A 26,861-nucleotide genomic window follows, 5' to 3' on the forward strand; every position below is an offset into this window, starting at 1 on the left:
TCGATAGTAGCAGGGCCTGCAGATGCAGGTACAGCGGATACCAATGGCGGCCACAACTGTGGCATGGCTACGGATAGCGTTGCAGTTGCTCAGCAGTTGGGCCAGCGTATAGCGGCCACAACTGTGGCATGGCTATGCATAGCGTAGCTGTTGCAGCGGGTATATCAGCATCGATAGTGGCAGGGTCAGCTGATGCAACGACACTCCTTCACTAAAATGCTGTTTCAGTGTGGTAGCGGGAAGCATCAGCAGCAGGCTTGCATGAAGTGAATACATCAGCCAGCAACTCTCTCTAAGGCCTCTGCCATAGTAGACGCGAAAAGCGGCGCGAACCGATTCGCTCAGCAGCAGGTTAATGTACAGCTCTACTGATGGCTGTACATTAACCTACAGCCGAGCGAATAGGTTCGCGTCGCTTTTCGCGTCTATTACGACAGAGGCCTTATAGAAGGGTTGTAACATTTTGTTCAGAAGAATATTACTGTCGGTAATATTACAGAGATGCGATTGCGTTAATCCGATTTTGAATTGAACAATTGTTCTTTTGAGAACAAATAAAACACTTATTTAAAGAGTTAATAGCTTTTGGTACGCGGTCGTATTAGCGGTAGATGCATTTGCCAACACTTCCTCCAGTAAAGCCGTGTCTAGTTTTCAATGTGAAAACACCTTTCTCATTTTGTTGACCGTGCGCCTTAGTCCTCACTATCAAGGTAACACAGAGATGTAAGATAAACACTACATCCTACGATAAATTGAACAATTGTCGTTATAAGGACAACAAATGAATTAATGAAGATTTAATTTTGAATTAGAATACTTCTCTCAGGAAGTTCGGTTACATAGGGATGTGAAATGAAAATCTAAAACTGAAAAAAGTGAGAAAAATTTCAAATGCTAATAAATCGGTTAGTTTTCGATGGATTTCCTTCGTTTTTGCAGCAATCGATTAGAAAATCTTCTAAAATTCCTACCAAATGCATTCAAATTGCAATTTTATCATTCGAACAATTGCACTATTGAAAACTCTTAAGACTTGTCAAAACACAAAATTCGACCTCTGATTGGTCGTTATACCGCGCTTTCCCAAGCACGGTCGGCAGAGTTATGGACCTAGTAAATTGGGAATGCATCATTTGGCCTATATAAGAGCTTCATCAGATAATAAACAAACATTTCATCGGATATTAAATTGAACAACTGAAATTTGAAGAACACAAATGATTATTTGAAGAGTTAATATTTTCTCGTTTTGCGCTATAATCCAAAGTTAATTATCTTCATCTACATGCATACTATGACTATTATTACGTGTTTGCGTCGCTTAGTGTTTGGCTACGGTCATGCAGAACGCAAATAACGGCCCGTTGCGATTCGGCAAGACGAAATGTGTTGAAATGTATAGCTCTACTTCGTCTTAAAAAGAGCTGTACATTTCACCACGGAAAGGCGAATCGCATCGCGCCGGCATTCGCGTTCTGCATAACCGTAGCCTTTGTTCCGTTCCCGTTTAATGATGTCGTATTAAATGTGCATATTACAATTCGGCAGTACTTCAACTTCTCATTTGCACAAAATTTAAAAATATTCAATGAACTTCATTCAAAATATCAGACAAAAAGAAATTACAATACTGCCAATGAACGGTCAACGTTTATTTACTAGAAAAAATGACTGACACGCAAGCAGCCGGGTTATCTTTCTTGTAAAAGTATTCTACTTCAACCTTGCGGTCGTGGCTTTGCATACAACCTTCTTGTGATTTTTTATCAGATTATCTAGGTTTTGTCATCAATTGATTGAGATACTATCGAAAAAATTGGTAAATAACATGGATTGTCCAAGTCATACCGAGCAATCAATCACTACCTCACTTCCCAAGCGCAGCCGACAGTAAAGTATACAACCGATCTGACTAGCTTTTTTTCTCAGAGTTCATTTTTAGGCCACAGCCGGTGCAGTTTTCAAAACTGTTTTACTTTCCTTGCCATTTTCTATTCTGCTGCGCTCCTTGCAAATAAACTATAATCGAATGTTCGCTTTGAGCAATTCCACAAAGAAACGGACAACCAATTTAATCCATTTTTGATTTGGCTGAAACTTTGTATAGACGTTTTTATGAACAAAAGATACCATTTTGTGTTATTGGTTTAATTTTTTGGAACATGGCTTATTTAAAAAAAAAATGCCATTTTGGGAAGGTATTGATGATTACAAATATTTTCAAAGTCAAAACGGTTTGTTTGATCGGTATGACGTCTTCGGCAAAGTTGTAGATAATTATTTCGTTTAGCTTTTAAAATTATTTTACTTTCCTTGCCATTTCTTATTATGCTGTGCTCCGCCCTCTTCCCGAGTAACTGAACCTTGATATAAAAGGTAGCATTCGAACATTTTAACCTCATTTTTATTCGGGTTCGCCACAGAAGGCAGAATCACAAAAGGCAGAAGCACGAAAGGCAGAATCATGAAAGGCAGAATTTCGAAGGGCACAAAGGCAGAATCACTGGTAGCAGAACCTGACTCACGATAGCCAAGTGCGTGATGGAAAATTGGTGCGAATCCTGGTCACGATATCAAAGCTGCTATTCAACATTTATTATTTAATATTATTTGGTAATCAGACATAATAACTGGTCACACAGAAATGACCAGTTTTGATGGGAGGTGCAAATCAAGCCTAATTATTAGATCCGAAACACGCAAACTGGTTTGGCTCAGGTCCTTAAGACTCTCACGGCATCGCGGCGGAGAGTAATTTTTCGATGTTAGGTATGCGGCGAAGACGCATAATCGAAGGCAAGGAACCGAGGCGGCACAAAGCCGTTGGGTTTCCGCGGTCCGAGCCGGCTGCCGACCCGCCGTCGGAAGCGGCGGCCTCTCGCATACAAACAACTGATCTACTGGTTTTCTAGGATTATTCAAACAAGTATTCTTTCCCTTAGTTAAGTTCGAACGAGCGGTAGCGAGTAAGGACAGCATACACTTGGACAACAGAGTCGGCCAAAGGCCGCGAGTGTGTGTTGTTAAAAAGGAAATAGAGATATTTTGATTCTGCCATTCGTGCTCTTTGTGATTCTGCCATTCGTTATTCTGCCTTATGAAATATTCTGCTTTTCGTGATTCCTTCCGCCTTTCGTGATTCTGCCTTTTGATTTTCTGCCTTTCATAGGAGACCCTTTTCATTCCAAGACCTTACCGGTGGCATACGGATGAATATATTGAGAATTTATACGAGCATCTTAATCCTCGCAATGTCTCGTCATATGAAAATGATGTATAAGCGCAATTCCCAGAAGCGTGCGAAGGATCGGCAAAAGACGATTTCTCCGTCATGTGGTCGTGCCTTGGATACCACCCTCCTCGATTTTTTTTAATTTTCCCATAAAACTCTAAATCTGCTATTCGAATACTATTATTTTGCTAACATTTGCGACTACGTCCAATTTCCGTTACCAAAATACCATCGCTCAAAAGGTAAACATTTAATTATCGTTATGCTGAATTTTGAATCTTATGTCAGCCCAGCATTTTTGTAAACTTTAATGCTCACTCGCGAGTTTCATTTTACCGCGACAATAAATGTTGTGGCAATAAATTGGCGAATACCGAGAGATTTTGGAGTTAATTCCCAAACCGTGTTACAGAAAGTTCTTTTTGAGACAATTCTCTGTTCCTGGATAGTGAAATATGTTTGTTTCAACACAAAGATAAGCACTAATTTTATAAGCGCTGTAAGACGCTGTGAAATAGATGCCATCCCTATTGTGGGGATGTATTATTTGAGTGGAACAATAGATAAAACGAATAGCAGAGAAGCTAAGAGAGCGATCGCAGCTGTAGTGCGGCGAGATTTTTGGCTCTCTCAATGCCTGCGGTGACCAATTAGAATGAAATAAATAACCTGTGCGGATAAATTTTTGTATTGCCGGAAAAACTAAAGACAGTGTGTAACTAAATCCGGCAAACCGGTCGATAAAAACTAGGATGACAAGTTGTAACCGCTAGTGATTTCCTCTACTAACAGAGGTCAATACTAGGATCTCGTATAACCTCCCGGTACGTCGTCGTTGGGGATTTTCCCCATCTTTATGTTGACCCAGGTGATCCTGGTCCTGGAACGGGAGATACAGTCGACGATGTGTTTACTGGACGAAGTTTCCTAGGCTGAGGAGATCCCAGTGAGTACAACGGATAGATGCGAGTACTCTGACTAGAAGGTGTAAACAAGTACCTTCCGAGACGACTCTTTGAAATACGTAAAGCCATTGAAGCCAATCTCGGCATTCGCAACAAGGATGCCAGAACGGAAGATAATGGAGTTTCTCGTATTTTCAAATTAAAAAACCAACAGCTCGTACAAATAAGCTGACAAATAAACTTTCGGATGGAACCAAAATTAAAATTACTGACCACCCTACCAGAAACCAATGCCGTCCTACTGTTCACTGCCCAGAGTCGATGGTATACTCATATGAATTACACAGTGAGCTGAAAGACAAAGAAATTAAACAACTTTGAAGAATTACGCGTGACTAGGGGACAGAAACCATTCCTACTCCAACAGTAATACTAACAATCGACGGAACCGTGATTTCAGAACGCTTTAATTACAGATAGCTTAGAGTGCGCACTCGCCCCTATCATCTGTGCTACAGTTGTTTTGACTTCGGACATCTCAGAAAACGATATGAAGCTTAGAATGTGGTATGCGCTGTTTGCTGCGGAAATCATGCAAATACCCCTGAAAGCCGTACTGCAAGAAGTGCCACAGCGATTTCCATCCTGTTGCCAGCAGAAGAGCCCGACATACATGAAAGAAATAGAAATTCAACAGAATTCAACACATCATAGTAGACCATGGCATATTATATTCGGCTGCTCGAGGATTTAGGGTAAATATATAGGTCGTCGTTGTTGCGGCAACAATCAAAGAGTAGCAATAAAGTTTCCCTTTCTTGGTAACTATAGTTAACGAGACAAAACCAAAGGAACGGTTTAAAGTAATAACTTAGCCTTTGCAATCACTAGATGTCGAAGTTGCATGCAATGCCAAGATTTTCGGCATTTTCATTAGCTGCTTATGCTTTTTGTTTCATCGGTTAAAAAGTAACACTTCGACCGCTTTGAGGCACGATTTTTCGACGTACAATTGCGCTGAAATTTGGCTTGGGTACTTTTTCCGACAAAACGAAATTTTTGAGCCCTACCGCTAAACGATATTCGCCATGTTAGGATTTTTCTATACGTTCCATTGGCACCCTGATAAACAGTAATGCAGAAACCCCCCTTGGCTACGCCACTCTCACTGTTTGATGAGCCATCTTAGGATTTCAGAGTGTCATTTGCGATCGATTGCCGGCCTGTAGAAATCATTCCGGTCCAGGAATCCCCGTATTGGGCGATATTTGGGCGTTTAAGGCTGTTTTCCAGAAGCCGAGAACCGCCATCTTGGTTTAAAAAGTGATGTTTGTGGTAGATTTCCAGCCTTCGAAAGCCGAAAGCTGCCATTTGCCATTTGCCATTTTGGATTTCAAAATTAAGTAGAGTTCTAGCTTCTAAGCATCATCTCGATTGCGGGAATATCCATATCAGATGGTATTTTTCAGAATGCGGAAATCGCCATCTCGGTTTACAAAATGTCGTCTAGGGTCCAGAACGATTTGTTTAATCGGTGTGACGTTTTCGGCAAAGTTGTGAATAATAGTTTTGTCTTTCCAAAAAATATGCACCTTGAAAAATAAAAGATTTCAATGAAAAAACAGTGGAGTTTCGATTTTATCACGATCAAAAAAACATTCTCCCGTGAATCCATCGAAGCTGTGGACTTGATGAAATGATAAATATTAGTATGTTTCGTTAGATTTCACTGCTATGCAACAAAAAATGTCTAACTCCATTATTTAAAAACTTTAACCAAAGTGCTTCATTTGTTTGATATAATGTCTTCGGCAATAATATACCTGAAAACCCAAAAACAAAAAACAATTAGATAAGGTTAGCACTCCTATATTCATCTCATCACTTTTATTTGTCCAATTTGCCGTAAAATTTTACCATATATTCTAAGTGAAACATTCGACTACTTCACTAATACGGGAGGTAAAAACATTTACCATAGAAACTTTGGGAAATTTGACGTTGAAATGAACAAATGAGAGTGATGAGATAAATATAGCTGTTGAGATGAATATAGGAGCGATTTCCCTATACTACTGATTGAGTTCAAAATCACAACATCTTGATGATCTTATATACAAATATATCCCAAATTTACACAAATCTTCCGAAGAACAAAAAACCTATTAAAAAAAGCCTCTGTGAAATGTGAAAATGCTTCTGTGGGTTAGAAAACGCAAATAGTATTCAAAATTATGCTACAAATACAATATACAATAACAGTTTTGGCATTCCGAGTCCAAAATCGAATTCTTTGTCATCAAAGTGCTTGTCGTTATTATTATGACATGCCAAATAGGCACTCTCAAGCGTATTTTTGTTTATTATTACTAGCACAAGTTATTGCCGGTCTAAAAAGAATGCTAACTGTTATCTGTCAAAGATATAAAAAATGTTCAGCCTTCCTAGTAGTAGCTTTTTCGCTTCTATCAATGATTCAAACTACCGAACAATGCTTCACTCATAACGGCAATGTACACGGATTCGTATTTCCGACACAACGAGGAACAATTTAATGCTACCATTAACGAAGTTGTTATCCGACATTACATCAGCACATCCATTGTCGTTATCACGTACCCTAAGTGTAGTTAGCCGGTGACAAGGCTCTTCCAGATTGAGTAGTTTTTTTATGACAAGGACTCAATGTTTCGGTTTTATTTTTATTACGCGTTTGAGTAAAAACCCCGAATAAATCACTCTAACGGTGTGTACTGGCCTTTTTTCATACAACAACAATCAGTCGCTAGATTCAGTTAGTACCTGAGGGATGATTCGATTTCACTCTTCAATGTTGAAGATTTTTTCCCATCTAGACAGTGATCCACGCTAGATTTCTCGAAGGCGGCCTAATCAACCTGAAGCTTTAAATACTCTTCTTTTAGAGTTTCTATTTCTAAAAATATTATAACCTGTACGCTATCAGGTAAAAACTACTCTAGTTTAAAATATTGATTTCCAGCCCCTGTGAATGCAAAACGGGATTCGTTTTCCAAACGTTTGTAAACCTTGAGAAAGTTTTTTAACTTATCCAGGAAGGATAATCACATAGCATAAAACTTTTAGGAGATGAGTCAATAAGAGATACCAAAAACCAATGTTTCCACGGAGCGGACTTTCCTTTTTCATGGCGCATAACTCCAAGTACAAGTTTTATGTTGATGTCATTCATCAAAAGAAACATACGTTTCATCGTAAAGCATAAAATGTACCACTTGAGTTATGGTTTCAATCCTTTCAAAATTGGTAGACCTATTTTTTTTCCTTCTGGTGAGAGTTGGTTCGACATAGCGGTCCGCATTCCGCACTTAACCACTTAGTGGCAATAATCCGGACCAATTTGTAACGTGAATGTTTTTCTTTCCACAGAACAGTGAAACTTAACGTTTGACCACCCTTTTTTAATGGTCGACAATCAACCTTCCCACATAACCAAAGTTCATTAATCTACAACCAGCCGGGACGGACCGGAGACCGGAGCGGGCAGGGCTACAGACGGAAACACTGGCTAGCGAGTGACAGCTGTGTGACTGCGTGGGTTGATGTTTGCCGGAAACTTTACTGTCGTCGCCCGGAAACACAAACAGAAATTGCGCTGGCAGTAAAATTTCCCACAGCAAAAGGGTCAGACACAAGGGGCCAACTTTTTACACCGGGTACACGGTTGCTAGGCGACTACGAAAGGCCAGCTCGGTCGGGAAGAGAAATGATGTTAGAAAGCAGCCACTGGAAAGAACCACTGAAAAAAAATCTAAAAAAAGAGTTGCCCGCTTGGATAGAGCACTTTTGTGGTTACGGGATTTGTCACTGAAGGACAGGAGAATTTGAGTTATTTCTTCATTTTCCATGCATCAGTTACTGTGCTGAATCGAAATCCGGACTACTGTTGGCTACAAGTTGTGGAAAATGTTAAATCAAATGTTAGACTAGCAAGAAGAGAACCGAAAGTATGATATGAATACAAAATTATATTCAAATCAAACTATTGTAGATTCATTATCAAAAATTTTCAATAAAAAATTGAACAAAAATGAGAGACACAATTTACAAAGCTATCATATTCAAAATTGAGAGAAGATTGGCGAATCACCTAAAAAGCTGAATGCCTCTTTAATGAAGACGTGAAAAGTAGGCAGCGAAAATTCGTTTTCTTACTTATTACTGAACTCTTTTGAAGCTTCCTAAGGGAGTTCATTCGATTAAGTGGCGTACTCAAATGAAGCCAATGTTGGTAATGGTAATCTCTTTTCCTCACGCTGTAATCGAATTCCACAATTGCCATGACATTTTGCGTGTCCCGTTTTATAGTCGAGCAAGAAAAGTTGTTACGTAAAGATAATTAAATTTGAAAAATTTAACAGTGCAACATGAATCAATAGGATACAGGTTCGATTCCCAAAAGAAGACAGGGATTTTTACACAGAACCATCTTACGTATGAAAACTGTTTTAGTGGTGATAGACGAGAGAATCATCTAGCACCTTATTTGTACTTTTTTTCAATAACACTGGTCGACAAAACGATAAAAGGGCACTCCAGAAAATCAAAATAGAAATAGTAGGAGGGTGGTATCCAAAACACGACCGCATAGTTGACGTAGGACTATAATAATTTCATATTTTTATTTACAAGCTATGTTTGATTTCAGTTCGTTTTACTTTTGTAGTTTGCTTGATTTATTTTAACCAATTTAAGTTCAACATCTTCCAAAAGGAAGGTATTTTGGTTCGGGTGGTAATATCAAGTATCTAGGTCGTCAGCCCAAATTCATCAAGCGACACTTCAAACGACTTAGAACTAAAACTAGTTCATTGGTGGCCATTTCTACTGTAAAGGTCGTCTTTGACCACTTAAAAAGTAAAAAAGTCATGAAAAAAGAACCGTTCATTTTTGGCATGGTTCGATTTTGGCAACAGACAAAATTCTGGCGTGTTGCCAAAATCGAACGGGGTCTGTATTTTGATTATTTCTATGTAGCACTCTATCTTAGAAAAAAATATTCTCTTTAACATTCACAATGGTCCAGAAACCAAATTCAGGGGGAAATTTGGGTCTAGAGCTCTATAGCAATGTTTTAGAGAAAAAATTTTTTTTTACAAAGTTACTTAAAATTATTGGAGCTATAAAATTGTAGAACAAGGTTTTCTATCTACAAAAATAAAAAAGTTACATACTTGATAGCATCGAAAATTTTGGTCACACTTAAATATTGCTGTAGAGCTCTAGACCCAAATTTCCCCCTAAATTTGGTTTCTGTACCTTTGATGAATACCTTTCATTCTAATACAGCGAATTTTCTTTATTACGCGAAAAGGCAACCTTCTATAAAATATTTAATTGAGAACGATTAAGTAGAAATTAAACTTCCTCCTATATCTATTTGTCTTGCTGAAGTTGGCTCACTCACGGATCACAAAGCGGCAAAGATGTCACATAAATTTTTTTCCTGCAGTTACAAGCTCGTGGAAAAAAATTGATAACGAAGCACAGTTTTAGTAGAAAATGAATATTCATAGAAAATTTGAAATTGACATAGAATCTTATGAACATGTTAACATTCAATTTAGGTCAGTTTAAACATTTTATCAGTATACAGAATCTAGATAAATATCAATATCAATATCAATATCAATATCAAGATGAAATGAATTTGGTTTTTCTCTATACCGCCACCGCGGGATGCAACTAGTATTGTCATATTGGACTAAATTCATTTAGCTAGTAAAATATAATCATCAGTACAGCTCGTTTAACTACCTATTCAAAGATCTGTACAGAGCATTTTGGTTTTCGATTGTCTTTTTAATACTCTATATTCAGTTATTTAAATAAATCTGAAAAAAGCAGAGTGTAGAGCTCAAAAATAAACAACGCATTTTGTTGTCCCCGGCGGCGCAGCGTATTTTGCGGCACCCGAAAAATCATATTGAATTCTGATATTTATTGCTATACGAAACATGAAGAAGAAGAAGACAATTCAAACGGCAATTCGATTGTGTTCCACGCCCCGCTGTGCGTCAACAGCGGCAATGTAGTTTTCACTTGGCTTGACTGCACAAAAATGAATTTCGAGTTTTTCTGCACTGATAGACGACGAGTAACCAGCGCTCTGTTCATACATTGCTTGGTGCAGTACTGTTTCCTGTGCCATTATATTCTCCTGCAAGACATCAGTTTTATTAACATTAACATATATATTAACAGCAGAACGTAACACTGTCTAATAGTAAGGGGGGCTACGAACTTTCCGAAAAAGCTTCAAGACATCAAAATAGTCTAGGGTCATGGAAGCTAACATTAGTTGACCTATTGGGACGGGGAGATTCTGTCAAATTTTTTTTGCCACTGCTATACAGGATATCTTAGCAGGCAGTTGGTGTCTATTCATGAAGTCTGTGCCAGGCGTGCTCGCATATGATTGGTACATTGTTGGTGAAAATTCGTCCTTGAAACTTTTATTCAATTTTCACTGTTAAACAATGAAGTGATAATGAAAATTGAAGAATCTCAAAATTTTCCATCATTTTATCAATCCAACGACATATTGACTAATGTGATCCATCATGTGGTTACATCAGTATAACCGTTTGAATTCTTTCATTCCGATGTTACATCTTGGTTTTAGTTTTCGCGGAAGGTATCTCGATATAGTGCGGTTAGACGTAGTCCTACGCAGACTTGGTTTTCTCCTCCGGGCGACTGAAGAGCAAGGTGTATTTCACATTTGCACTACGCGGGAATCAAAGGACTCCGCGCGCGCAATTATTTTACGCTACATCTGACAAGCAACTGCTCACTCCTATTCATTATGCACGGGAAAAACGAATCGGATACACATCAGCAAAAGAGAAAGCCGAAGTTTTACACCTGAAACCGAAGTTTTGCTCCTCAAAGCCGAACGATAACACGCGGCGTCCGTCATATCATTGCCAGTGATGCCACATATACAGATTTATCTGCATTTATACAGATTTTTGCGTATTTTACATACAGATATCTGCATATACAGATTACAGATTTTCTGGAATTAATACAGATTTATACAATTTTTTTTGGTTTTCATGGGGTCGTAAATTAAACTTCTTTATATATTTGAAAAACATAAATTAACTCAAATGCGGTGGAGCGTGTCGGAGGTTTTTTATTTTATTCATATGCTACGCATTAACGTGTGCATGAATGAATCACGGAAAAAATGTTAAACAAGCTATATTGCATTTTATTTTCGGGAAGTATATGTCCAGTACATATGCAGATTTTATTTTACAGATTTTTTCAAATTTTACCAAGGTGATAAGATTTTTTGAGCTCCAAAATACAGATGAAAATGTGGCATCACTGATCATTGCCATGGCTAGTGTGATTGATTTTCAAAGCCAAGGTAATTTTTCCCAGCATTCGAAGAGAAGAACAAATGAATATGTCAAGCATTTTTTCTGCCTGACGAGACGAGCCGACAGTAACAAAATGACTCCGAAGGTTTCCTGACCATAGCGCATCGGGCATAACATGTTGAGCTGGTGTATGACAATAAATTTAAATATGAAAAATGGATACTTGAACTCTAATTAGCCACTCTAGTTTTGCAGCTTTTTATAGCCTTTTGCAAACGACCGTAGCTTTTCTTTGCCAGTTCTTCGCATCCTTTATTTGTTCAAGATGTCCTTTTCTTGGATCCTCAGGTTAGTGTGACAATTTGAGGGTATGGATAAAAAAGTGACAGTAACGAAGGGGTAAGCACGTAAGGTCTACGTTGTTAGATGCTTATCCACTGAAACAATAGTGCATATTTCCTAATTGCTACTTATTCCAAACCTTTTTTTCAAAATTTCAACCAGATAAATCTTATTTCTAGGATATCTTTGAAAGGCGAAACGAATTAAAACTAAGTTTAAAACTAAAACTAGCATATTCTTTTTTATACAGCGGTTCGACTTGTTTGCTGAGAACTCGGTTGCTTTTCAAGTACCGTCAGCCGGGATCAGATTGTGCCAGTGGTGGTGAGATTGTATCATACAACCCGTGACTTGGCGGCCATCTCATTCGGAACAGAAGACTAGCCTTTCTTGTTTGAATATTAGAGGAAACTTATTCAAGAAAGTTGGGTCTTGTGATCGTCATGAGATGGCTGACAAACTATGGGTTTGGCACAATCTCACCCCCCACTGGTATATTCTTACCCCGGTTTACGGAACTCATAAATCGGCATCATTCATGTCTTGTTCTCTTGATCCAGAAAACCACAAACTGGAACATAGGTTTGTATTTCTCAGATTCTGAGGGTATCCAGAAGGAACGATCTGGTGCCACGGAGTTCAGCATCACCAAAACCGTGTGCTCATTGTCATGATGGTTCAATTCACAAACGCAATGATTACTATCCGTGTGCCCAATTTGCAGTAGATGTCTAACCCGTAGTTGAAGGAAGAGATATGCCAGTTTAAAGGCGTACTCTGTCGAGAAAATTGTAAAAAAAAACATTGTAGGCAATTGGTCTATCATAAATATCATCGTTTGTTGCGCCCACCTAAGCCAAACTGTCCACCTTCTTATTGCCCGGAATGGAACAATGAAAAGGGATCCACACTAAGGTAATCTGAGAAGATTTTTCATATAAAATATTCTGATGTTCTCGTACGGAGGGTGCTTTGAAATTTTCATCAATGAAGAGCCTGAATAGAACTGAGACTGTCCATAAAGATGAAATAATGGTCCGTGTGCATTTTTGCGGCGTAGAATCTCTGTAATACTTTTGTTTCCTAGTCATTATCCCACAAAAATTTACTTCTCAACAAGTGTGACTGGAGCATTTTTTCAAATATAGAAGAAACATAGCGTAGGTTATTTTTTTTTATTCTCGCTTATTTTCCGTCGGCCTAGTTCCGCCACTGTTGTGGCCATTCACCGACGCCCAGGGAGACGACTCCACACCCAGGACCCTAACTCACGACCCGTTTATTAACGGACCGGCGCCAACGGCTTTACTTCCTCATGCGATGGAAGGCGTGATCCCAGAGATTTTTCGCCTCAGAAAACCTCCCGGTGTCGGCTAGGATTGAATCTAGACCAGTGGGGTTGGTTGTGAGTGGATCACGCCACCTCACAACCATCAACACCTATGTCGGCGGTGGGATTCGAACCCAGGCGTCGAGCGTGGTTGGCGGAGACGTTACCAACCACACTAGGCCCCCGCTGTATAGCGTAGGTTATTAGTTTTCCCGTTTGGTTTCATTCATCTACACGGTGCACCCGCCGTGTACTCGAGAAATAGCACACGTGCACCTACGAACTAATGCGTGCTCACGGCGTGCGATGAAAATTATCTTCGCACGAATCGAGTAGGCTGCTCCTCGTGCGAGTCGACGGACACACCTGGTGCAGAGAAATGCCAAGTCTGGTCCTACGTCAAAAAATTAAAGATAACAACTATTTTTTATGAATTTTGGTGCATTACAAAAACGCGTCAACTTACGTGAGAGTTCGCATAGTAATTGCTCGCCGGGTTCGTCGCTTCAACGTTGTGTTTACGAGTAAACTGATTTAAGTCTTTGAAAAAAAAAATACGGGCTAGGCTAGGGACACCAAAATTCACAGGATTGGTTGAATTGCTATAATCTTTCTTTTTTTCCGGTTTGAGCTTTTGGAGTGCACCTGTGTTGACCAGTGTAATCATTAAATTTGAATGAAATCGGCAGAATAGAAGGGCAAATATAGCAAAGCGAAATTGATGTGAAAACCAGTGCAGCTAGAACTGTTCAACAGGTATGTTGTAATTTACAGCAACTTCTGGGTTAGGTTTTACCTATCCAGAGCATCAAATATGTTTATCGACATTACATTCTGAAAAACGAATTATTTATTTAAGTGTTTTTTTTTTTTTGTATGTGGACTCATCACTGCGACCAAAGTTTAGATCTATTGTGATATTGCCCAGGTGTTTTCTGTACTCCACACTTCATATTATTGGCAGTATCACTATTAAAGTAAGTTATATACTTACTATTCATATCCGTGCTTGTGTGTCAGTTTTACCTTTCTGTTTCAAGCTTACTGCTCTACTATACCGAGCCTCTGTCCACCCAAACATTATCACCTAATAACTACAATTCCCTGGAGAGAGCTTTCATACGTTACTCACACCAGTTTTAATAGAGACTTATTTTTGTTAGAAGAAAAGTCAACAGGGGTACCGTAGTATTCAGATTGAAGGAAGAGTACGTGACTAAACCCATGCCTGAGACTAAACCCATGCTAAAGTCCTTTGACAACCAAATGGCCTTATTCTACTAAGATTCGAACTACGGCTACAAAGCTCCCCGGAAAAATGAATCGTTTTATTAAGTGTTTCAGAAAACACTTATAGAATAGAAAACAGTTATGAAAATCTTTCATGAATCATATGTATTTAAAATTTTTAATCTTTGAAAATGTGGTCGGTCTGCTAAGTCCAGAGATTCAAGCGGAACCGTTAGTAAACTTCAATCAGCTAAGCATGAAATGAATACTTAACTACGCTATCTGTGTGCAGCCGATAATCGCATAATCGCATGAGCCGAAACAAAATCTGTGAAGTTTCAAAACCGAATTGAAGATAGGACGAAGGGGCCGTTCGTATTCCACGTGGACAGAAAAATCTACCTACCACCCCGTTCCCTCTCGAGGACAACCGTGGACATTGATAAAAACCCCCTCCTTCATCTTTGTCGTGGACATTTTTTACAAATAGAAATTGAAAAACATTTGTTCCTGGGGTTTATTTAGTGGTTAAACATAAAATATAACAATAATAATTTAAGATTTAGCGTGAGTGGTTTTAAGCTAGACCAGAAAAGCCATAACTGAAGAGAATCTCATCAAAGTTCGGCCTAAACAGGCCGAGAAGACATATTTTTTGTTGTAAACGAAGAGACTAAAAACGAAAATAATTTCCAATGTTGCTGGAATTTTTTGTTAAAAAAAAGAGCTGAAATGTTGACCGACATAAACCGGTTGATTAAAAAAAAAGAACTTCTCTTCAAACCAGCAATGAAGTTCAAATACTTGAAACGCTTTTACAGTCTAGAAGAAACCAAACGAAATATAATCACAAGTTATACTTTAAATGATTGAAAATACTTCTAAATGCGAGAAAAACAACACAATAGACCTCCAAAATCTACTCTAAACTGACTCTAAAATAAAATTAGAGATTAAACTGAAATTAGTCAAAACATAGCACATTTCATGAAACCATGAAAAGGTCAAAACGAAAGTGAATTTCTAATAACTGTATATACTGCTCGTAGAAATATAATCAGTAGAAGCTGGAGAAATAAAAACATTTCTGCAATGTAAAAAGGATTAACAAAAAACAAATGGGGGAACTGCTCCATTATTCATCTCATTAGGCCGATATTCACGGAGAATGCACGGATTAAACACCAAACTTTCGCGAAATCATTAAACAAATAAACTAAATATGCTAACGTGGTGTTATGGAATCGTTTAGCATTGTATATTTAGTAATAAATCACTGCTTAATTGTTAATCTCACGACGCCCCCATATTCATCACACTCTTAATCATGAATGATACACGTTATCATGAATGAACGTAGCCGCAGCCCGTCGTAGTAGTTTACCTTGATTTCCGCTGTATTTGTTTACGTGCAAAATTGGTAACCTAGGTAACCACTACAGTGCTGTAGATTTATGTCAATTATGTCGGAATAATTTTACATTTTCAGTATGATTTTTTCGTAATAACAGAAATTTGTTTGATTTGATTTTCTTCAACGCAGTGAAAACAGATAAAAATACATACAGTTGATATTTAAAAATTGTAGAAATTCATCTCATATATTTATGCAAATTCAAGCTTGTTTTAGAAAATTTGAGGTGAACATTTCAAAGATTACAGTATTCTTAGTGTAGTGAGTGATTTTGTTGAGTGATTAAAATAAAAAGCAATACGCTAGTGATGAAAAAAACTTTGGTTGGCTGCTGAACGAGTCCCGTTGTAGCCGTATAGAACAATGCGCGAATTTTGTTTTCTGAGGAAGGTGATTGAATTGAATGAGTTTTCGAGTGCAGATGCCCGACGATATTTAGTGCTTTTAAGTTAGTTTTTGAGGATTATACTTTATGAGGAATCTGAAGTGAACTAATAAGAATCCATTCCATGGATTAGCAGAATGTTTTGAGAAGAAAATATGCGTTTTTTCCTGTTTCAATTGTGTTTTCATATTGTATGAGATGAATATATGGGCTGAGATGAATAATGGAGCAGTTCCCCTACACCAAATTTAACTCAAAGAGTTTGAAAACGCTCTAAGAAGTAAATTGATCTGATCTAATCTGGATTTGAGCAAGTAAAGTAAAACATTGAGAACCACCATAAAATGACTAAATTAAGAATGATTTATCAACCAATTCAATAGCTTCTGCTTCGTATAGGTCGATAAGGGCGCCGACTACGTCCTTACGGTCAGTTAGGGAAAAAACGATGGAAGTGTTACAATCGTTGTTAGCAGAGATCAAGTTTACCTCTGCATCTCTACAGACTATGACTTAAAGGAAGGTAACTTTGTCACCGTGTAAAGTAAAGGATTTTATACTTCCACCCTACCGTTTATACGCCTATATACATTCTACTGCGCTTCTTTACCAAGCCACGTTAGTTACCCTACCAAATATCGGCAATTGTAACTACCATTCATTCAACTGCGTGTGACCTTTATTCCAGGAATTTAGCGTAAGTAAAAGGTTAAGTAGGGAGACCTGATCAGTCTGATTCTACTAAAATTCGAACTCATGACCAATCGCATGTCGAGCTATGACTATGAAACCGTTTGGGGAATGTATTTTGGTATAGTAACTATTTTATAATGAGCCCTATTCAGATTCATTAGATATCAATAAAATCATAGGAATAAATCATTCTTCTTCTTCGAAACCTACTGATTTGGAGCTATATAAGTGCAATTAAATAATGTATCCTTGGTAAAAAATATTTACAATCAGGGTTAACAGGACGTCAAGAATAAAATTGAAAATAGTTAGAAATGAATGAGCACTTTTTCGATTTTTGTTGAACAACCAAAAAATTATACAACATGTCAGAATGAAGAGAAAAATACAAACTACCAATCATTAGCTCAACATAGTGGTAAGAAAATTATAAAAAATCATCTACATAATATAAAATTGCAAAACAATGCTGTTCTTTAAAAAAGATGGCCTGTTCGGGGTAAGTTGAAAAATAGCTTAAAACCAATGCACTTTATTCTTCCCTGCTCTCTCGAGAATTTCGTTGAAAACGCTAACGTTGCAACCGCTAATGAATCGTTTGATTCATTAATTATCTTAACAATGAGAAATTGCAATTTTGAATGTAAGTTTTTAACCAATTTGTGTTTTTCCCTACACTTAAAATTTTCATATTTTCAAGAAAAATCGGTTTAATTAAACGGCATTCACATTAGCACAAAAAACTGCTTCAATCCAGGTCACTGTATTCGCTGTATAACACTGGTCGACAAAAACAAAACAAAAACTACCCGAAAGCTCAAACTGGAAAAATTAAACATTTTACGTTTTTACCATTCCTATGAATTTTTAGTGTCTCCAGCGTCAAAAGACCGCGAAGTAATTTGCTGCTGGGTTCGGCGCTTCTATGTTTGCTTACATGAAAACTTCATTAAAGCCTCTGATGACTTTGCGCACTTTCAACTTGGCTAGAAACACCGAAATTTACAAGAATTATTAAATACTTATAACCTTTATCTTTCTTCAGTTTGATATCTGGGCCAATTTTTTTTCTCACCTTTGTCGACCAGTTGTCAACACAGATTTTTCCTAGAGCTTGAACTGAAGAGAAATAGAAGTTTATAGCTTTTCACCTGTCCTGTGAATTGTGGTGCCCTTAGCCAGTTCGGAAGTGCGTAAAATCTTGTGAAACTAAAATGAGATTTTCCGTAAACAAACGTAAAAGTGACGAGCCTGGTGAGCAATTATTTTGCGACCTTTTGACGCACTTCTTTTTTTGAAAGGGACATTAAAATTGACAAGAATGATTAAAAAACTATAATCTTTCTTTTATTTCCAAGTTTAAGCTTTGGAGCAAAACCTTTGTTGACCAGTTTGTGCGACGTCAGTTCAACACTTATGTGAATGGAAGGAACGCAACAATTGATCACACTAAAGCAATGGCTCAGACATGATTTCCTTCTGGGACGGTTCGATGGAAAAATTATTTAAAAAAATTAAGAGGGAGGCAGATTGAGAAAGTGTAACCTAAATTAATGACTATCATGAGATCAATTCCACAAAAAAACGGGCAACTGAATTGATCGACCATTTTTTATTAGACTGAAACTTTGCATAGACGTTTCTATAGGCAAAAGATGCCATTTTGTGCTATTGGTTTAATTTTTTGGAACACGACTCATTTTTGAGAAGCTATGGAAATATGCTCAACGGTTTGATTGATCGGTGTGATGTCTTCAACAAAGTTGTAGATAATGATTTTGTCTTTCAAAAAAAATATACACTCTAAAATAATTATTAATTTTTTGAAAAAGAGTTAAAAAAACTACAAAAGATTCCAATCATGAAGAAATCAAGAAAAAAAAGTTATGATATTTTGATTTTTTTGATTCAATTTAACTTTTATTTTATTTTTTTTTTTTATTTTTTTGAAGGACAAAATTGTTATCTACAACTTTGCCGAAGACACTTTGCCAATCATTTGAACCGTTTTGGCTGTACAAATATTTTTAATTTCCAATAGAGCTCACTATGGGAAATTAAAATTATTTTAACAGTTAAAACGGTTTGTTTGATTGGCATAGTCTCTTTGGCAAAGTTGTAGATAATAATTTTTAAAAAAATGTACACTGTGAAAAAAAAATTTTTTTTCAAACAATTATAACTTTATTTTTCTTGATTTCTCCATGATCGGACCGGTTGCGTTATTAAGGTAAGCTTTTGTAGTTTTTATAAAAAAGTTGAGTTTTACAAAAATGAGTTTTTTTAGATAAATAATTGTTAATTTTTCTTTTAACTTATTTTTTTCAAAAAATAAATATTTTTTTTAAGTGTATTTTTTTTGAAAAGACAAATTTACTATCTACAACTTTGTCGAAGACGTCACACCGATCAAACAAGCCGTTTTGGCCCTTAAAATATTTGTAATCATCAATACCTTCCCAAAATAGTATTTTTCAATAGCTTCTCAAATATGAGTTGTGTTCTAAAAAAATAAACCAATAGCACAAAATGGCAGCTCTTGCCTACAGAAACGTCTATGCAAAGTTTCAGCCAAATCAAAAGTGACAGTTTAAAAAAAATATTATGTTGCGTTGTAGTAGTAAAATTGAAAAAAGAGAATAGGTGAGAACAACGTCGCGTAGATCAGTCAATGGTCAGTACAAGAATGTCATGTTAATTTCATGACATAAATAATAGGGTCTTAATCAGGCCCGGATTTAAATGGGGCGAGTGCCCCGGCCCCCCTGAGAAAATAAATTACGTTCCCCCGGAAGTATCTGTTCCGAACCCCCCCAAGACTCAAATCCGACTAATGGAAAACGACTTTTCAAATTTCGTTTAACGATAGAGTTCAAAAGCTTCGTTTTTTTAAAAAAAGTCCCCATTTTAGCTCAATCGAGCAGTAGCCTCTATCCTAGAATCAGGTATATTCACAAAACTCTAATCCCACAGACAGACATTCGATGCAATCTTCCGTTGCATAGTCTGAAATAGTATATTTTTCGACATTCCTTCGTCGAAATAAAGTACTGATACTAGACACCTTGTTTCCCGTGGGAGAAACGATGGCCACATCGCAGCGAAATGAATGAGCCGAAAAAAGTGGCGCTGACATTTTTCTTTCTTGATAACTATAGGTGACAAGGACAAAGCCAAAAATTATAAATCATGATAAGAACACAAAGAACAATCGGTAAAGTGATTTGTTTCTCTCCGGGGTTTCAGTAGGTTAAGTTTAATTAAAATTTGTTTAACATAATAAATCTACCTCCTGAACGAATACCAAATGGTCGTTTTTTTTTCTCTACACGTACCCCACTTTTTTGACCGATGAAAATAAAATATGAAATTTTGGATATAGAAAAATCCTTCTGATTCCAAAGATCCAAAGGAGTTTTCTCTAAAAAAACAATTTAAAATCGACTTTCAAGAAGTTTTGGAATTGGGAGACTCTCCCAGAAAGTGGGTTGAAAAAAAATACGTCAAAAGATCCGCCAGTTTTAGTCATTTCTAAGATATTTGGTTCAAAACAAAACTCGATCTCGACAATTCCATGAACAAATGTGAAAATTTGGCTCTTTTGAGGCTCCAAATCCCGAAGTCCGATTGAGCTGATTTTTTTTGCAAGGGACGAAGTTTTTGAGCTATACCACTAAACAAAATTCGAAGGTCTAATTCATCTTATACATTTCAAAGGCACTCTAATAAATAGTACCAATGTAGAATTCTAATATTGAAAAATATTTCGAAGAGCGAAGGCTCTGGAGGCAATTTGAACCCGTAAGTCCCCTTCGACTACGCTACTGATAAAAAATACTAGGAAAGAGTCTGTGAAAAAGGAGCAACTACTTTTATTGTCCCTTACAAAACTTAGACTTCTGTGATAATCATTCATTGCCCAATTTCTTATTTCGCTCTCTCAAACTGACACCTTAGTAGCGCAGTGGTAGTTTGTTTGGTTCATTGTTTTTGTTTTTCTTTTGCAACATATAATATATATTTTTGAGCAAACTTTACTTGAAAACTATGCTGAAAACCAAAACATAAATAAGTGTTACAAGATTGACTGAGTGATACTGAGCATCGACACTTTTGAATCACGGTACTTTTTTAATTGTCATTATATCGATATCTGACCCCACGGTATACTTCATAAAGTATACTTTATAAATTTAATAAATATGTATCGGTATCACGCTGAGCACTGCTGGAGTGTTTTTTATCAACCTACCAATGTAGCAGTCATGATGAAGTATCTTTGTCAATATAATAAAATATTTCTATCAATCGTTTCGATATCGCTAGTATCGATACCTATCACCCATAACTGCGGAATTGTGTGCGATATTCGACTGTGATAATCTTATATGGTAGTCTTTATCAAAAATTTACGCTGACAATATCCTAAGTCGGCCTTTCGACTATCTTATGCGAAATTTCGAAAAAAAAAATTGGTTATTCAACGCGATGTTTTTGAAATGAAACCCACAACAGCAACATCAATAAAGTTTGTGGAAAGTGTCACAACAAATTTATCAATTAGATTCAATTGCACGTTATTTGTGCCTGTGATTATTTCAGGGAAATAAACTAAAAATTTTACATTCTATAAACATTAAAGATATGTAATCTTGTGTCGTATTGATGTTCACTTTAAACGAATTATTTTAAAGCAATAGTACTTACATCTTCAACTATAGTATTTTGCATATTACATAGGTAAATTAGAACCGATACCTTATGAGACGACGGCTTACGGTACATTTTCGGTACGGTAGCTATAATTAGAATATAATTAGAATCATACTAAATAGGGCGATATGGCTCCCCTGTTGTAGACGCCGTAATTGAACCCCTTCCATTATGTCTACCCTTTGTATAGAATGGAATTAATGGTATAATTTTGTCTCTCTCCCCTAGCGGTGATCAATTAATTCATTTAGACTTCAGCCCAGTAAATCATTTGGTGTCTTCACGGATGGAGGCTATGATTTAAACGAATTTTTACATAACACATAACAACTTTGCTTCGAGCTCTTGCAATGTTAGTTTTTCAAATCATTTTTACAAAGCATTATCTAAAACTCACCATAATTTCGCAAAGTATCTAAAAAAGAAAAAGAAGAATTGCATTACAATTAAAAAACCCAAAATACAACAAATCCTTACTTTTCATCAGTTTACTCCTGTAAGCATCATCCGTCTGGTGATGAAATGGTACACTGGAGCCAATTGTCGCAATACTGATAGTGTTCATGCCACCGCTAGTACCCATGGGTCCATCAGAACCGCTTCTTCTGACTCCACCGCCAACAGGTCCTCCTCCGCCGCCGCTGCCACCGCCATTCACCACCGGTAGCCCCATCGGGTCCAAAGGTATCATCATAAGTACTTCACCGCGCCAAAATTAGCACCACCCTCTTTTGAAACACTCTGCAATAAAAAGATCAAACGCATATAGGTACTTCAGTTTGCTGTCAATTCTCAAGAAGTCACGCAGAATAAAGCACAAGCCAGCTGCTGCAAGACCTACGTGTTCCTTTCTAGTAAGTGGCCAGCAAACAATTAACAATGTACAGCGTGGCATCTTTCGCAGCTGTTCATTTCTATCGATCTCTTTTTGATAAAGGAATAATTCGGTCCCCTTTTCCACCTCACTCACTAGATTATTCAGTTATTTACAAAGCTTTACCTTCACCAAATCGGCACCTTCCACCTTTCGTGTGCTTGTCAACCGACCCTTTGAGAAAACCAATAGAAACAGGACGTAATCAAATGAGGATATCATTTTACAAGGGCAAGTATGCAGTGGCAGTGAATCGATGGACTGCCTGGATACCTGCCGGAAATAGCCACAATAAAGTGGTGAACTAAATAAATTATTGTTCGATGAGACATTTGCCAGGTTTAAGTTTCTTCATCAGTGGCAGCCGGTGTGAACGGCAATTGCTGGCTGTGTGATTAATTTCACACGCCTCAGTTGCTTCTTCATTATTATGAAGGGTAATGACATAGTTCTCGAATAGTCATATGAAACTACAATTCTGGATTTATGGGAATAGTTTTTCAATCTGTGCATTTTTAATTGTACGGTATAAAATTGAGAAGGTCTAAAATAGGTGTATCTTCAATTTTCTTTAAATTTGAAATTAAACCAACATTTTCTCATGAAATGTTTCATCACACGTATCTTCTGTTGATGTTTCAAACGTGTACTATATATTTGGAATGACAATGAATATTTGTCAATGAGCTAAGTTACAAGTAAAAGAAAAATTATTAAATTCTTTGAAGAAAAATATAAATTTGTCAGCTGATTTATCTAGCAACATGTTAAACTTTCTTTGAATTGGTTAATTTTATCTACCTTCAGGTGTCTCTCATCCGTGACTGAACGTAATCTAACCTTTGCTTTGCGTGTATCGGTCGGTCCTTCCAAAATGTGTGCCTGGCCATTACGCGATCGTATGTTTCAAAACCTCATAGTTATAGTCTCAATTATTTTTTTATGGTTTTCAAGTTATATTGAGCTCTGGCCAAAACAACGAAGTCACTCTTTTCCATACTTCCTTCGAACTTAAAAAGAAAAATTTATCTTTTTTATGAACGTTGAAAGTTATTTCTTTTTGTTGATTTTCTCTTGTGAAACAACATTCAGAGTGTCATTTATCAATTGCATACGGTTGGCGTGCGACCAGAAAATTGAGCTATTATTTTCTGGTCTAGAATATTAATATTCTATCTTTCATGAAAGAACGAAGTGATTTGAACAGTTCATGATGATATTCTGACAAAAATTCTCTATTGCAGTTTACAGTAAACATACGGGGTGGGTAAACTTTAAACTCCGGATACTCGAAATAAGATTTTTGGCGCTTGGTTAGGTTTGGCTGCAGGCTGACCACTTGTTCATGAAATAGTATGCGTAAACATGCGTCTTGGCATTTTCATATTAGAGCTTCAAGAGCAGAATAATTTGTGGCATAACCTTCGCAGCGTGTTTATTTCACCGAGCCGATGACGAAGAAGCACGATCGGGCCATAGTGACTCATGAATTTATTTTTATTGAATTGCTGTAATAAATCCTAATTTCATCACCCGTCATAATGTAATGAAAAACCCTTCCTTTTTTGCCGCTGCAGCAATTGTTCACAGGTGAAAAAAGAACGCTCTACGTTTTTTAGCTTCAAATTTCAAGTAATCCAAGTTCTGTGTTTTTAAATCATCCCCAAAGCATGCAATCGTTGTATGTTGACAATACGGCAGAGTTTTCTACCGCTGATGCTGCCGCTACTGCACAAATGCAGCTTTTTACTAGAGGAAGTGCCGCTGCTCCTACCGCTGACGCTGCTACCACTACAACTGCTGGTACCCAATGCTGCTGCTGCTATTCGCTCCTGCTACTGCTAGAGTTAGAACTGTTCTACTGCCAAAAACGCATATCAGTCCCATCTGCATTTTCGTCGATTTTGAGTGATGTCCATCAGCGGATAGAATCACCAACGCTTCTCAAAATAAATGTGAAAAACAACATAGTTTGTTCTGTAAAATTTGCAAAAAATATCAGGTCATTTTTTCCCATCTAAAAAATAAACGCATACCAGTCCCATAATGGATATTATAGAAAATAACGTTTGTATTCAAAGCTTGAATGCCTTTTCCACTAGGTACATGATTCTGTTGGCCGTATTAAGGAGAGCAAGCATGCGACCAATCAGAGGACGAATTCTGTGTTTCAACCAGGCTTAACAATTTTGTATAGTAGAATAGTTCCAATAATCAAATTACATTTTTTTGCATTTGGGTGGATGCATAGATAGCACAGTGCAACAATTTTTTTGCCTTGGCTTCTATGTTTGATTTTTTGATTAAGTTTGATGCGAAAATAAACTTCCCTAGTTTGAACATATTTCAGCTAAAAGGGCAACAATGGCGCCATTTTGAATTTTTGAGAAATTGGAAATTTTCTATGTTTTTTCGACGCCATTTTGTTTTAGGACCAAACATCAAAATTCCAAGAGTTTGTCCACATATTAGCATCTTCTTACCCATCTTTAAAAAATTGGCATCTTCTTACCCATCTTTAAAAAAACAGATCTTAAATCGGACAAAAACTGAACTCAAAACGGTGATTCTACGAAAACGGTTTTGGCATGGTTTTAGTATATTTCACAAAGCAAATAATATCGAGTATGTCTGAACATTAATGGTAATGCGCTAATATCTAAAAGTGGTAGTCAAATTATGTCTTATATTGAGTAAAACCCTAAATTAATCCACCTAGCGGTCAGACCCAGCCTTTCTCATTCAATTTTTTATTTGTAAAAATAGGTTTACATGAACGCTTCAATCCAATAAATGTATATTCACTCTTTAGGTTCTAAAATATTGATGTTTTTTTTTGTTCATCTATAATTTATTTGACACGGCACAAATACAATTTAATGTTTAACGGCGCCAATTATATCTGGTAGCTTACTTTCTAAAGTATCTTAATAACTAAAAGCAAATTTTTTATCCTCGCTGCCGACTACGAGCTGAAATTAAATGTAACTTAAAGCTATAATATTTTGCATTAAAAGCACTGGTTTACTGTATGATGGTTTTCATTGCCATAGGTAAACACTTGTTCCGCTGCTGGGCCAAGATATTACGGACTGGCATATTGGGTTGTCTCCCTCGGGCCTTGAGAGTATCGTGCGGGTCTCATTGCTGTTTCCGGATCCGGGGTCTTAACGTGTTCTTGTCGTTAGGCTGGATGCAGGCGGAAGGGGGTAGGACTAAACTGGGGCGTGGATGGATTTCAGGAAAACGTATATAAGGGACATGTAGGATAGGTCACGGCTCGCCAAGACATCACGAACAGGAACAGCCGACTGCCTACCTTCGGCCTGCAGGGAAGCTATTAATTTAGACCTGGCGTCACGGTGTACAGGGCATGACCAAACAACGTGCTCTATGTCGTGATAACCTTCACCACAGGCACAGATACCACTTTCCCCGAGCCCAACACGACGGAAATGCGCGTCAAATCTATAGTGATTGGACATAAGCCGGGACATCACGCAAATGAAATCCCGACCTACATCCAACCCCTTGAACCACGGGTTCGTCGACACCTTGGGGATTATGGAATGTAACCACCTTCCCAGTTCCCCTCTGGTCCAAGCATTTTGCCAACTGATGATCGTATTCTGACGTACAAATGAGAAAAATTCATTAAAGGCAATTGGTCTTTCATAAATTCCACCGTTTGATGCGCCCACTTTAGCCAAAGAGTCCGCTTTCTCATTGCCCGGTATCGAGCAGTGAGAAGGGACCCACGCTAAGGTAATCTGAGTAGATTTTTCGGATAAAGCACTCAGATGTTACCGTATTTTCCCCAGGAAATACGGAGAGTGCTTAACATCTTTCATCGATCGGAGAGCCTCAATGGAACTGAGACTGTCCGTAAAGATGAAATTATGGTCCGTGGGCATTTTTTCGATAATCCCTAGGGTGTACTGAATTGCAGCCAATTCTGCGACGTAAACAGAAGCAGGGTTATCAAGCTTATGGGAGACGGTTAAGTTGTTATTGAAAATACCGAAGCCAGTGGACCCATCAAGAAGTGATCCGTCAGTGTAGAACATATTGTCGCAGTTGATGTTTCGATATTTATTGGAAAAAATATTGGGGATCTGCTGCACGCGTAAATGATCCGGGATTCCACGAGTTTCTTCTATCATGGATGTATCGAAAAACACAGTAGAATCAGAAGTATTTGATAAGTCGACACGATTTGGAATATTCGAAGAAGGGTTAATATTATGGGATAGTGATTGAAATACAATGTCATAAAACGGGTTTGAGAATTAAGTTCGAATAACCTTTCAAAATTTTCAATCACAGGACGGTTCAAGACCTCACATTTGATAAGAATGCGAGAAGAC

At 37.4% G+C, this 26,861-nt stretch overlaps 1 protein-coding gene across 2 annotated transcripts in view; it reads right to left on the reverse strand.

Annotated features, from left to right (window-relative positions):
* The window catches only part of LOC129724791 (band 7 protein AGAP004871), a 281,087-nt gene that overhangs the window by 241,335 nt on the left and 12,891 nt on the right, over positions 1-26,861 (reverse strand). For both annotated transcript variants that reach the window (XM_055679956.1, XM_055679957.1), the window contains exons 2-3: positions 22,098-22,361; positions 22,018-22,035 (exon numbers count right to left, since the gene is read on the reverse strand). In XM_055679956.1, coding sequence (XP_055535931.1) covers positions 22,018-22,035; positions 22,098-22,314 — 235 coding nt within the window. In that variant the 5' untranslated portion in view covers positions 22,315-22,361. The remainder of the gene's footprint in view (positions 1-22,017; positions 22,036-22,097; positions 22,362-26,861) is intronic.

This window comes from Wyeomyia smithii, chromosome 2 (assembly GCF_029784165.1).
Source record: "Wyeomyia smithii strain HCP4-BCI-WySm-NY-G18 chromosome 2, ASM2978416v1, whole genome shotgun sequence".
Taxonomy (NCBI): domain Eukaryota; kingdom Metazoa; phylum Arthropoda; class Insecta; order Diptera; family Culicidae; genus Wyeomyia; species Wyeomyia smithii.